The sequence below is a fragment of the Oryza brachyantha genome, chromosome 5 (assembly GCF_000231095.2).
Source record: "Oryza brachyantha chromosome 5, ObraRS2, whole genome shotgun sequence".
In the NCBI taxonomy this organism is placed as follows: Eukaryota; Viridiplantae; Streptophyta; class Magnoliopsida; order Poales; family Poaceae; genus Oryza; species Oryza brachyantha.
In genome coordinates, this window is record NC_023167.2 from 19301576 (window position 1) to 19313975 (window position 12400).

Genomic DNA, 12400 nt, shown 5'->3' on the forward strand with positions numbered 1-12400 from the left:
AATTATACTTTAAAAATATTTATTCATTGGTGGATTTAATAAAATTAAGTTGGTGTTATGGGTTTTGCTTTATTTTTATTGTAAACTTGATCAAATGTAAATAGTATCGAATTAGGACAAACCTAATGTATCTTATGATGTATGAAACGAAACGAAGTGAGTAGGTACGAATTAAATTGTTGCAATTCTTCCCAAGAAAAACTAGTAACATTCGTTATGATGATTTCCGCGTTTACGGAACATGCAAGACTGAATTTGATCTATAACTATTTAAAAAAAATAGAATTAAGGTAAAGAAATAATGCATGTACATTGTAAACAAAATCTATTATTTTTATCATTTGATGCGTTAATTGAATTTAGACTTGCATATTTATTTAATGGCTTATTAACATTGTAATTCAACCTATCATATTTTATAATTCTTTCATAATCATTGAGGTCGCATGCATGTACCTAATCTGCGTTGGTAACCTGGAGTGGACCTAAACGAAGTTCAGTTTCCACGCGGCAGTTTTGGCGGAGAGGCGGCCACACGTTCACCGTGGCAGCAGTGGCCACGACACGAGCCCACGAATTATGAAGGTGTTGTACGCCATGGGTAGACGTGTATGGATGTACGCCCTGTATCAAACATGTACAACAGCAATGCACCTTTACTTTACCCGTATCTAACACATCCAACAACTCTATCTGTATGCCCTTGTATGTAATCTTTTATTACTCGTCACTTTAGTTCGATGGTGATGCATGATTTGTAAAGTGAAAACAAGATACATAAAATACAATTTACTCATTTACAAATTGTGAGGTTACTGGTGCAAGCACGATGGCGGTGAAGCCTTACCCGTATCCAAGACGCATTCCTTCGCCTCATCGTCAGGTTGCGCGAAAAAGATATACATATCGATGTCACGTTACTTTCATCTTGCAAGCAAGTTATTGACCTGGTGATGATGATCACCTAAAAACATTTCCAACAAGTTACCTGGCCTTTTTCTGGTGAGTGTGAAACAACATATCCAGTCCACCTTCCGGTCTATCTTTCATGTTTTCAACTGCTCCTTCCATTTAAAACATAAATATTTATAAGGTTTAAATCTTATACCAAAATATATATATTTTACACTATACACAAGAATAATTGTCCTATCAATCACTCCACATTTAAAATTCTTCTCGTTTTATCTCTATCTACCCTCTCAACATCATCTCTTCTTATTTGTTAAGAAACACTAGTGTTTTCTTTTTCAACATTAATCCTCGCTAAATAACCTATAAATGTTATAACTTGGGACGGAAGGAGTACCTCAAAGTTGCACATTCTGATCGCAAAGGGGTGCCACAGCCCTGACCAAACACGTAACAACAGAACACTGGTCAAAAATTATAAGCACGAAATGACGTCATGTGTTTACTTGCTTACCTCGTCTCCAGCAGTAATGTGATCCTAACCGCAGGAAACATCGAAGATAAACTCGCAAGTCAGGTACTTGCGCAGTTAACAATATGACCTCTGATTGGATGGAGCAATAAACATTCATAGCGTACACAAAATAAAAACATGGATGTGTGTGCGGTGGTAGGACTTGGTTTCTTCTGACAACGCCATTTTCTGACCTGAACATCCACACTGAGCTATCGTTGAAAGCTTTCCAGATGACGGTATTTCATACTACTAGACAACCATACAGCCGCCAAATTTCTGTACAATAGCGGCGTGTTTGACATAGCGAAAGCTCCCAGAATGGGAATGTCGCAGTCAATTCTACCACAACTCATGTATTCTACTACTCTTTGTATGCATGATATAACCGGATAATGTATAAAAAAAATCCTGGGCCAGCCGTGCATAATTACAATTTACAAAGCTATACATGTTTCTGGATTCATCAGTACACCAATACGCTAGTAACCGAGTGCATGACACATATCCGTTAGTAAGCAACCCCGCCTGAGAGAGCATCTCCATCATCATTGATTAAACTCTCAGTTAACCAGTACCCATCCCATGATCCTCCGACCCTCTACAACAGCAATGGGTTAAAAAACCAAAGTAGCTGAAACAAAGGTAGCACAAAAGATGTGTTGATAGGTAGTACCTGAACCATTGTAAATTGAAATATGGCTTCTTCCTCTGGACGTGATCCTCGAACCCACACTCTTTGCTTATATAGGTTCTGTTGGCACAATCAGATCCAGGGTAAGATGATTTGTCTCATTCAACAAAACAGGGACAAAATTATTAGTGGGGAAGGCCAACCTCTTCAACCCATAAACTGCTCAATATCATTCTTTCTTTGTGCGCAAGCAGCACCCTGTAAGTTGAATGGTGAAATATCCGCCGGAAACGTTCAAACTGGAGTAGCACTAGTGGCAATCAGCAAGACAGCTATGAAACAACCATATAGGGCAGAATGAAACTATTTCTGATTTACCTGTCCTAGATCAAACTGACGCCCAAAATAAGTTGACCTCTCAAAAGGATCAAAGCCTGCAAACTAGCAACACCATATAGATTCAGACTGATGAAGTCGTGTTAAATATTCACAAATGAGCAATTTGCAAGCTTGAGGTATTACTCTGTACATGACTTCTATCCCATAATCTTGGCGGGGTTGATCATTATATTTTAAGGCCTCAAGTTGGTATTCTACTGCTTCTTCTGCATTAAACTGAAGATGGAACGGTGTAAAATCTATAAGCTCAAGACATCAATATCATGCAATTTCACAGTTCGGTTTGAGCATTACATTCAACCTGGGGCCAAAAGGCTTTTTCTTCCGTGTTTCTAGCCTGAGGCAGAAAAATGATAAATCAATCAGAGAACAAGAGTAAGATCCTATCAGTAGCATAAATCCATCAATAGCAGGGTTAACTGATATTCATGTTTGAATATCCAATTTCAGTTTTAATTATCATGTACACAATATGTGCAATGCTAGTCTACCTTATGCACATTTACATCTGGTATGGCATGTCAAAACGCCTGCTATAACATATTCACCGTTCTATATGATTGCACAATAATTTCAGCAAATGCCTGAAGCCCTCAAATTTGAGAACTGTGCCTAGCGCAGTTGGCAGGATGAGCCGTTGACCTCCCCGTCCACCCACACTCGACTCCTGAGCGCACTCATTAGTTCTTAATTATTTATATCAGGTTCATCCACAGTATCCAGATTTTTCTTAAGTCCCAAATTTGAATTATCTAGACCTTGATTAGATACAGTACAAAGTGCACAACTATCGAAGTTCATAGATTTTAGATATAAAGGATGACCTATGTAGCACATCAAAGGAATACAGAAGATAGGGCCTGTGACATCACAATTATTTTCAGGAAGAAAATGTAAGGATGTACATAAGCTTTCTCCCTACAGAGATATATCTGATAGGCAAAGTTAGCGTCACAGAATCCGCCAAGTATCTTCCAACTGCAAATTTGTGCATACATGCTTCTCAATGATTCACTCATTCTTTAGGTAAAACCGGATGCGACAAGCACATGCAAAATGGATAAAAAACCCTTAACAGTTGAGGTACTCTGAGTAAGTTGCAGTTCATGACGTGGAGGGAAAGAAACATCTAGTGATATAAACATACATGATTGTACTTTAGTTGCACAAATCACTCCATAGTTACATCTACAAAATACAGTTTTCTTTCAGGAAGTTTGCAGTTTGCAATACTTGGCAGCGGTGACTTAACTTGCCAGCCCAAGGGTGGCATATTCTGTTCTATGTAAATGCCAAAAAGAGGGGATGGATATTCAGGCAACGGAATCGTCTAGAGAACCAAGTGCGTTCTCGACATATCCTCATGGCATGAGCTATACCCTACCTTGCAGCTCGCACTTCTCGCCACTAACATGTGTCTACTGTTATTCCAATTCACAAATTCACTTAAAAAACTTAAACATATATAATGTTCTGAAAAATCTATCTGTATTCTGTCCTCATTGTAGTGCTTCCACCCGCTTTGTTCCATTCTAAAGCAAAATATACTGAAGTACTGGAAGAGTGCGCAAATGGAGCACGGAATCCTCCAAATGTGTGTGAGGCCACACTGCATCAGGATAGTTCAATAGTCCTGCCTGCCTGCCTGCCTGACCACGCTACAAGTTTTTTCCCCAAATCTGGTACTAGCAAGTTGGTCTGATTGACCACATGAATAGATGTTGCAACTAGCAACGTACGTGCAGAAAGGAAACCGAAAGGAAACATGAAAGCGCGAGATGGAAGGGGGGAGGATACCCACCAGTCGGAGGAGAGGAAGTCGGGAACGTCCGAGGCGGAGGCGGAGACTCGGAGCCGGCAAACCCCCGCCGCCGCCGTCGTCGACAGAGCCGGGCGCGCCGATCTGAGGCCGCCGCCGCAGCGACAGGCTGGGGCCGGCAGCAGAGCGACCGGCTTCGCGGCCACGGGAGCGGACGACGCCATGGCTGCCATCACTCCGGTTCCTGGAAAATTTTATTCAGGCCCGGAAAATTTGGAGAGAAATTTTCACGCCACCGAAACGACGAGCGCAAAAAATCGCTGAATTTTCCTCGCGCGTCCACGCGTTCATGGGCTTCACTTTCCAGCCCAATTGTGGCCCACTAGCCTGCTAACGTCCGGAGAACGTTAATTTCACCGCGGCGAGCTCTATCCATTCGCGCTACCGGATCAGGTGGCCATCGAGGCGCCACCACCACCACCTCGCCGTCGTCGTCCTCCTCTCCAAACCTCTCCAAAACCCCGCGGCTCCCACCGCCATGCGCGTGGCCGCCTCCCACGATGCCGCCTCCGCCAGCTAAAGCCCACCCGAACCCTCCTCCGCTCCTGCTCCTCGCCTCCCATCGCGCGCCGCCGCCGCTCCGGCCGGCGCGCGGCGCGAGGCGCGGCGTCAGCTCCGCCGCGCCGGCGCCGCGAGCTGCTGCGTCCGCGGAGGCCACTTACTCCGACCGGAGCGCCGCGCTGCGGGCGCTCTGTAACCATGGCCAGCTGGCGCAGGCGCTCTGGCTCCTCGAGTCCTCCCCGGAGCCGCCCGACGAGGACGCCTACGTCGCGCTGTTCAGGCTCTGCGAGTGGCGCCGCGCGATCGATGCCGGGATGCGCGCGTGCGCGCGCGCCGACGCCGAGCACCCGAGCTTCGGGCTCCGCCTCGGGAACGCCATGCTGAGTATGCTCGTCAGGTTCGGGGAGACCTGGCACGCGTGGAGGGTGTTCGCCAAAATGCCTGACAGGGACGTCTTCTCCTGGAACGTCATGGTAGGCGGCTATGGAAAATTGGGCTTCCTCGAGGAGGCGCTGGACTTGTACTATAGGATGCTATGGGCAGGTGTGAGACCGGATGTCTATACGTTCCCCTGCGTGCTGCGCACCTGTGGGGGCATCCCAGACTGGAGAATGGGGAGGGAGGTGCATGCTCATGTTCTTCGATTTGGTTTTGGAGACGAGGTCGACGTATTGAATGCTCTGGTGACCATGTATGCCAAATGTGGGGATGTTGCGGCTGCACGGAAGGTGTTTGATGGTATGGCTGTGACAGATTGCATATCATGGAATGCGATGATAGCTGGACATTTTGAGAATCATGAGTGTGAGGCAGGGTTGGAGTTGTTTCTCAACATGCTGCAGAATGAGGTACAGCCGAATATCATGACAATAACAAGTGTGACTGTTGCATCTGGAATGTTGTCGGAAATGGGTTTTGCAAAAGAAATGCATGGGTTTGCTGTAAAGAGAGGTTTCTCCATTGATGTTGCATTCTGCAACTCATTGATTCAGATGTACACGAGTCTTGGTAGGATGGGGGATGCAGGTAAAATATTCTCAAGAATGGAAACTAAAGATGCCATGTCATGGACTGCAATGATATCGGGGTATGAGAAAAATGGTTTCGCAGATAAAGCCCTTGAAGTTTATGCACTGATGGAATTGCATAATGTAAGTCCTGATGATGTTACCATTGCAAGTGCCCTTGCTGCTTGTGCCTGCTTGGGGTGGTTAGATATAGGCATCAAATTGCACGAGCTTGCTCAGGACAAGGGATTCATCAGGTACATCGTAGTTGCTAACGCACTGCTTGAAATGTATGCTAAATCCAAGCACATTGATAAGGCTATTGAAGTATTTAAGTGCATGGCTGAGAAGGATGTGGTATCATGGAGTTCAATGATTGCTGGCTTTTGCTTTAACAACAGGAGTTTTGAGGCTTTGTACTATTTCCGGCATATGCTAGCACATGTAAATCCCAATTCTGTTACTTTTATAGCTGCTCTAAGTGCCTGTGCTGCTACTGGGGCTTTGAGATCTGGTAGGGAAATCCATGCACATGTATTAAGGTGTGGTATTGGATCTGAAGGTTATGTACCCAATGCTCTTCTAGACTTGTATGTGAAGTGTGGCCAGACAAGCTATGCTTGGGCACAATTCAGTGTGCATAGTGAAAAGGATGTTGTATCCTGGAATATAATGCTTTCTGGTTTTGTTGCTCATGGGCATGGAGACATCGTGTTATCACTCTTCAACCAAATGGTAGAAATTGGTGAGCATCCAGATGAAGTTACATTTATTGCACTATTGTGTGCTTGTAGTAGGGCTGGAATGGTTAGTCAAGGCTGGGAGCTTTTTCACATGATGACAGAGAAATACTCAATAGTTCCAAATCTCAAGCACTATGCATGTATGGTAGATCTATTGAGTCGTGTTGGGAGATTAACAGAAGCTTACAACCTCATAAATGGAATGCCTATCACACCAGATGCTGCAGTGTGGGGAGCCCTGTTGAATGGATGCCGGATACACCAGCATGTTGAACTTGGCGAGCTTGCTGCAAAAGTTATCTTTGAATTGGAACCCAATGATGTTGCATATCATGTTCTTCTGTGTGATTTATATACTGATGCTGGCAGATGGGCTCAAGTGGCCAGAGTGAGAAAAACCATGCGAGAGAAGGGATTGGAGCAAGATTTTGGATGTAGCTGGGTTGAGGTTAAAGGATTAACTCACGCATTTCTTACAGATGATGAATCACATCCACAGATTAAAGAAATAAATGCTGTTCTACATGGCATATATGACCGAATGAAAGCATATGGGTTTGCTCCCGTTGACTTCTTAGAAGATAAAGAAGTATCTGAGGATGACATCTTTTGTGGTCACAGTGAAAGATTAGCTGTAGCTTTTGGTTTGATCAATACTACACCTGGTACCTCTATTTCTGTCACAAAGAACCGATACACTTGCCAGAGTTGTCATATGATATTAAAGACGATTTCTAAGATTGTTCGGAGAGAGATAGCTGTTATGGACACTAAGCAATTACACCACTTTAAGGATGGAGAATGTTCATGTGGAGAAATAGGATATGGATGAAGAACTTGTAGAAAGAGGCTGTATAACAATACAAGATTTGGCCATACGCTATTATGCATCTGCCACAATCACAGCTACAGAAACATTTTGCAACAACCATGCTAACCTGGTATAATGGTACAACTGCTCACTGGCAGTTTGGATATAGCAAGAAGCACCTGCTTGGGGTCTTGGATAAGCCAATATTCAGCTTCGTACATGACAGAAAGTGTTGACAGCCTACCTGAGATACTGGCACTTCTGTTCCTGTCATTTCTTGGTGCACAGAAGGTATTTCCTTTTTGGTTCTATTTGTTGGATTACAGGAAGTTCCTTTCTCGTTTCTTACATTTTTAAGTTTTCTTCTATGCAGTCTCCTGCTGCTGCATGCAGATAATCTTTGCTTCCAACAAATTCTGAAAGACATGTCCAAGTAAGATTATAAGTAGAGTGAGAATAATATAGCTTCTGTATGCTATTTTGTTAAATAGGAGTAACAACAACTGTAATGGTTGTCAGTATCAACTATAGGCTACAGAATTTTGCCTGTTCCATGATAGTGACAGTAGATATGTGTAACTAGAGATATTGGCAGAATGCCTTGTATGCCACTAAAGAAAGTTTGTCACTTGCTAATAGCTAGCATGTAAAGTGATTACAATATGTCTTTGAAGTTTTTGAGAAATTTGGATATATGCCATTGTCAAAAGTGGGTTTGCTATAATGACATCCCACAAATGTGATTTGGTAAAATGCTATGCTCATCCTGGATGTCTTTGGTAGGATGCCATTTCTTCCCTTTCTCACAAGTTAATATAATTTTGCTTTATTTTATTAGTTGAACTAACAAAACTGCCGCTGGCTCAATTGATCAAACCAAGCAACAGTGTCTCCCAACCAGGCCGGGGCCGAGGAGTGAGCGAGCCAACCCATGCTGCCATCCCCCGCTCGCTGGCAGCATCCTACCATGTGCTCCGCCACCTGCCATGCCAGCCACGTTGTTGCGAGCTCGACCCACCAGTCTCCCCTCTACTGCACCGCCCACCCCGAGACATCGGTGCCTTCCAGCCAAACCCTAGCCACATGCTGCAGGGGGCGGAGAGCCAGAGACAGGGACGCACCTCCCCGAAGTAACTGGCAACGGGACCAACGAGGAACCACACGTCGATGGTTTTTTCTGTTCCTAGCTGAACCTTGGTGATACTTGTAGCATTTTCTGAATATTTCTGAACATAGCTGAACCTGGATGATATTTTTAGCATCGTCTTGCATATTTCTGAATATTTCTTAACCTAGCTGATTATTTCTGATTTTTTTTTTCAGTTCATAGCTGAACCTAGCTGAATTACGAACCAACTTGTAGATCTGTACTTTTCAATCTAGCTGAACCTAGCTAAACATGTAACCAACTTGTAGCATTATCTGTACTTAGTTCTGAATCTAGCTGAACCTAGCATGCGTAATTCTGAATCTAGTTAACCTTTCTGACCATTGCATTCTTGTGCAGAGGACTTTATATGTTGATGGGAGAATGGACAAACTCTCGGCCCACTATGGATGCCTCACCCACCATGAGGCCAGCACCTGCTGCCAAGAAGATTTGTCACTAGTGCAAGGAAGCTAACACCTAAGAAGCTGAAGACCCACTGAAGATTTGAAAATTGTAGAATTTGAACTTGACTAGCGATGTATTTGTGGAGGACAAACATAAGGATAATTTCTACTAAGGGCTGAGACTGAGAGCCTATATATCACTGAGATGGAGAGAGGAAGAAAAAGCACGTACTGTTCATTAATTGAAATTTTCTTTGCGTAGCGCCGTTGTGTTTCAAATAGAAAAGCACTGGTATATGTTAAAATGTTGTTTTTCTTAGGGAAAGCTCTATCTGGTCAACCTGGCGAAGCATTTAGGCATATGGTCCCCAGGGGAAGGAGAAAAATTCGTAAGTAAACAACAATGCAACAACAATGCTTTCTGAGATGTGAACTACAAATTATGCGTCTCTGTGCAGTGAAACTTGTTTTTGCACCTTTATAATCATGGAATGCTGCTATTGTTGGAATTTCAATATGTGGGCTATTTAACTATTGTTTGAGCTTCTGGAATGATGCTTGAGTGGTGTACTGATGCATCTGTCATTGTGCATTTATCCGGTGCATTTGGGCTTGCAAGAAAAATAATGTTTGACTGAACCTGTTGATATTGCAAGCACTTTGGTTTGCATCTTGGTTCCAGACCATTTTGGTTCTCATATGGCACCTCTATTTACAAAGCCATTTTTTACACGTAGTCAGACTAGTTACACATTATCTTCAGCTTCTTTTCTGTATACTTTCCCTACTATATTGTTACCTCAGGTTCATGGCACAAATGTGACGAGCCACACTTTCTTAGCCACATACCCACCTATCGTAGACACGTTACATTGTACACTTTAGCAAAAAATTGTGTTGATGTCACACTTTTCCAAAAATTGTGTGGAAAAGTGTGAATGCCATACTTTGCCAAAATATGTCTATTATGGGCTTATTGTTCACTAAGGATATCATTTAACGTTTGCTAAGAGCATCTCCAACAGCTAATTTATCCCATCCTCCATTCTAGAAATAGATAATGAAAAGTAAAAGTTGAGCTCTAGCAGAATATCTATCTCATCATCTTTTTTGGATGTCATCCATGTTAAAAGAGAGAAACTCTATATTTAGATGTTCTTTCCAATCCTCTAAATAGATATAGAGTATGTTATATATAGATGATCTGCTGGAGTACAAAGGGATAAGTATTTGAGATGATCATCCAAATGAAGATATGAATAACGAAATTTAGATGAGCTATGTTCTAAGAGACAAAAAAGAAAATTCAAAGCTTGCTATAACTTATAAGCCTGTGGCTCAAACAATTAGGGGGAATTGAATGATAGTAAAACATCTGTTGTGAATACTGATTTTTTTTAGTACGTAGAAATTAATTATATAGATTCACGTAGGGTTGCATAGCTTTTTTGCTCTTCCAACACAACACATTGCCTTCATTCACATCGTCTATAAAGCAACCAAATTTTACTTAAATCCGATTAACCTATCCTCTTCGTCTTATCTTTTATCTTTCATGAACTTCTACAACCGAATCATCCCTCGCTTTCACTACATGATTTTACCGAAAACACCATGTCCACTGCTTCCTTAGTCGGTGTTCTTGTTGTTGTCCTGGCTCTCCTCCATGGTGACAGCTCCAACCACCATCTTCTTGCTCATGGTCACACACCACGCTGACACGAAGTGCACCTTCTAGTTAGGAAGCCGCATTTCTCCTGGACCATGTTCAATCACTTATGCAACAACCTGATGGATTAGTCACTCAATGCATAGCATAGTAGCATCAAACCTTTTTTTTCCCTTTGGCACATCGTCTATTGTAGGTTTATTGTTCTTGGGCAGATAGGATGATCATCTTAATTCATATCTTATAAATTGGTAAAAGTATCATAGGCTAAAACTATTTTAGAAGTTAGCGATACAGAGCTGCTTGGCATTAGTGAATGCGAAATAGGGTGGCACGAGATAGCATGTTGTTGGGCAACCCAAGAATTTCATGGGTTGTGATGTATTGGCACACAGACATAAAATGACCCATGGGCTGAAGGCGGTAACCAGTGAAAAATGTATTAAAATAAAATAAATCAATGAGAGGGGTAGGGAGGGCTTGGGGGGAAAATATGAGGTATAATGGGGAAAAATATGAATGAAAATGTGAAATATTAGGAAAATAGGGAAATGGACCATGTCGTGTCAACCCGTGGCCAACCACGTCGTGACTGCCTGCTATGCCTGGGTGGTGGCCCCAACCATTGCATGACTGATTGGTCCCTGTTGGTATGGCCCATTGACCGATGTGCATATGCAATGTTAGGCCCTCTATAGTATCGTGCATTGGCTCACAAGGTGGATTTTATTTTTTAGGCTGCATGCCTACAACTTATAGCCAGAGACACTTAACTAATAGGAAAAAAAAATCATGTACGGTTATCACACTCGTAACAATAACAAGGCCGAGTTACGAGAATGACCAAAAAAAATCAAAATTGATTCAAAAATTTGAAAGTTGGCTATAAGTTATATGCCCACGGCTTAAACAAGTAGGTCATATTTTCCGGAATCCAAAGATATTATATTCACTAATAGAAAAAAATCTTGTACGGTTATCACACTCGTAACATTAACGAGGCTAAGTTACAAGAAGGACCCTCCAAAAAAATCAAAATTGATTCTAAAATTTGAAAGTTGGCTATAAATTATATGCCCACGGCTCAAACAAGTAGGTCATAATTCCCGGAATCCAAAAATATTATACTCACTAATAGAAAAATATCTTGTACGGTTATCACACTCATAACATTAACAAGGCTGAGTTACGAGAATGACCCTAGAAAAATCATAATTGATTCTAAAATTTAAAAGTTGGCTATAAATTATATGTCCACGGCTCAAACAAGTAGGTCGTAATTCCCAGAATCCAAAGATATTATACTCATTGCTATCCTCATGACATGCACAGCATATGTTACATCCGCTTTAAAAGCCAGAGATATCCTTATGCCAAAGATACGCTCGAATTGAATGATAATAAAAAAATCGTTACAAACAATGGCTTTTCCATCTGTAAAATTAATTAAATAGATTCGCGGTTGTACGGCCCGTTCGCTATCTAGCACATCACATTATTTTCATTCTCATTGTCAATTAAATTACCTGTTTTTTTACTTGAACCCAACTAATACACATTTTTCTCTTCAACCTCTCTTTTCTTTTAAGAAACCTCAATTTTTGTTCTCTAACCCCCACCCCCAAATACACACACATTTTTCTCATCCCTTGGACGCCACATTTCACCTCCCAAACATAACACGCATATTCCAATCTCGCATGCAAACATCGATGGATTAGTCACACACTTATTCATTTTGGCATCCAAAAGTAGCAGCTAAGGGAGCAAAATTATTTAAAAAAACAGGAGAAGAAAAAAAATTAGCACAAAAGTCACGCAGGAGGGCAGCCACCTT

The 12400-nt window shown here is 42.1% G+C and overlaps 2 protein-coding genes across 10 annotated transcripts; one reads left to right on the top strand and one right to left on the bottom strand.

The window, feature by feature from the left end:
- Nucleotides 1-365: 365 nt before the first annotated feature.
- Nucleotides 366-4488, bottom strand: LOC102715763. 4 transcript variants are annotated; one of them, XR_005811960.1, is made up of 10 exons: nt 4261-4488; nt 2754-2796; nt 2583-2675; nt 2439-2501; nt 2264-2359; nt 2103-2180; nt 1427-2027; nt 1310-1350; nt 848-1058; nt 366-624 (listed from the first exon to the last, which is right to left on the bottom strand). XR_005811960.1 is itself a non-coding variant. In XM_040524715.1 (7 exons), the coding sequence occupies exons 1-7, from the start codon at nt 4449-4451 to the stop codon at nt 1938-1940; spliced, it is 654 nt and encodes a 217-aa protein (XP_040380649.1). In that variant the 5' UTR covers nt 4452-4488; the 3' UTR covers nt 1150-1937. The 4 variants fall into 4 exon arrangements, 1 of the variants encoding a protein (XP_040380649.1); XR_005811958.1 differs by lacking the exon at nt 366-624 and having other exon boundaries at nt 679-1058; XR_005811959.1 differs by lacking the exon at nt 366-624 and having other exon boundaries at nt 679-1064.
- A 181-nt stretch (nt 4489-4669) lies between these two features.
- LOC102716042 (pentatricopeptide repeat-containing protein At1g15510, chloroplastic) lies at nt 4670-9411 on the top strand. Of its 6 annotated transcripts, none has more exons than XM_015837222.2 (4): nt 4670-7631; nt 7714-8119; nt 8222-8510; nt 8848-9411. In XM_015837222.2, the coding sequence occupies exon 1, from the start codon at nt 4779-4781 to the stop codon at nt 7359-7361; it is 2583 nt and encodes an 860-aa protein (XP_015692708.2). In that variant the 5' UTR covers nt 4670-4778; the 3' UTR covers nt 7362-7631; nt 7714-8119; nt 8222-8510; nt 8848-9411. The 6 variants fall into 6 exon arrangements, with proteins under 6 accessions (XP_015692708.2, XP_040380023.1, XP_040380024.1 ...); XM_040524089.1 differs by having other exon boundaries at nt 7714-7773; XM_040524090.1 differs by having other exon boundaries at nt 7714-7773; nt 8228-8510.
- The last annotated feature ends 2989 nt before the right edge of the window (nt 9412-12400 follow it).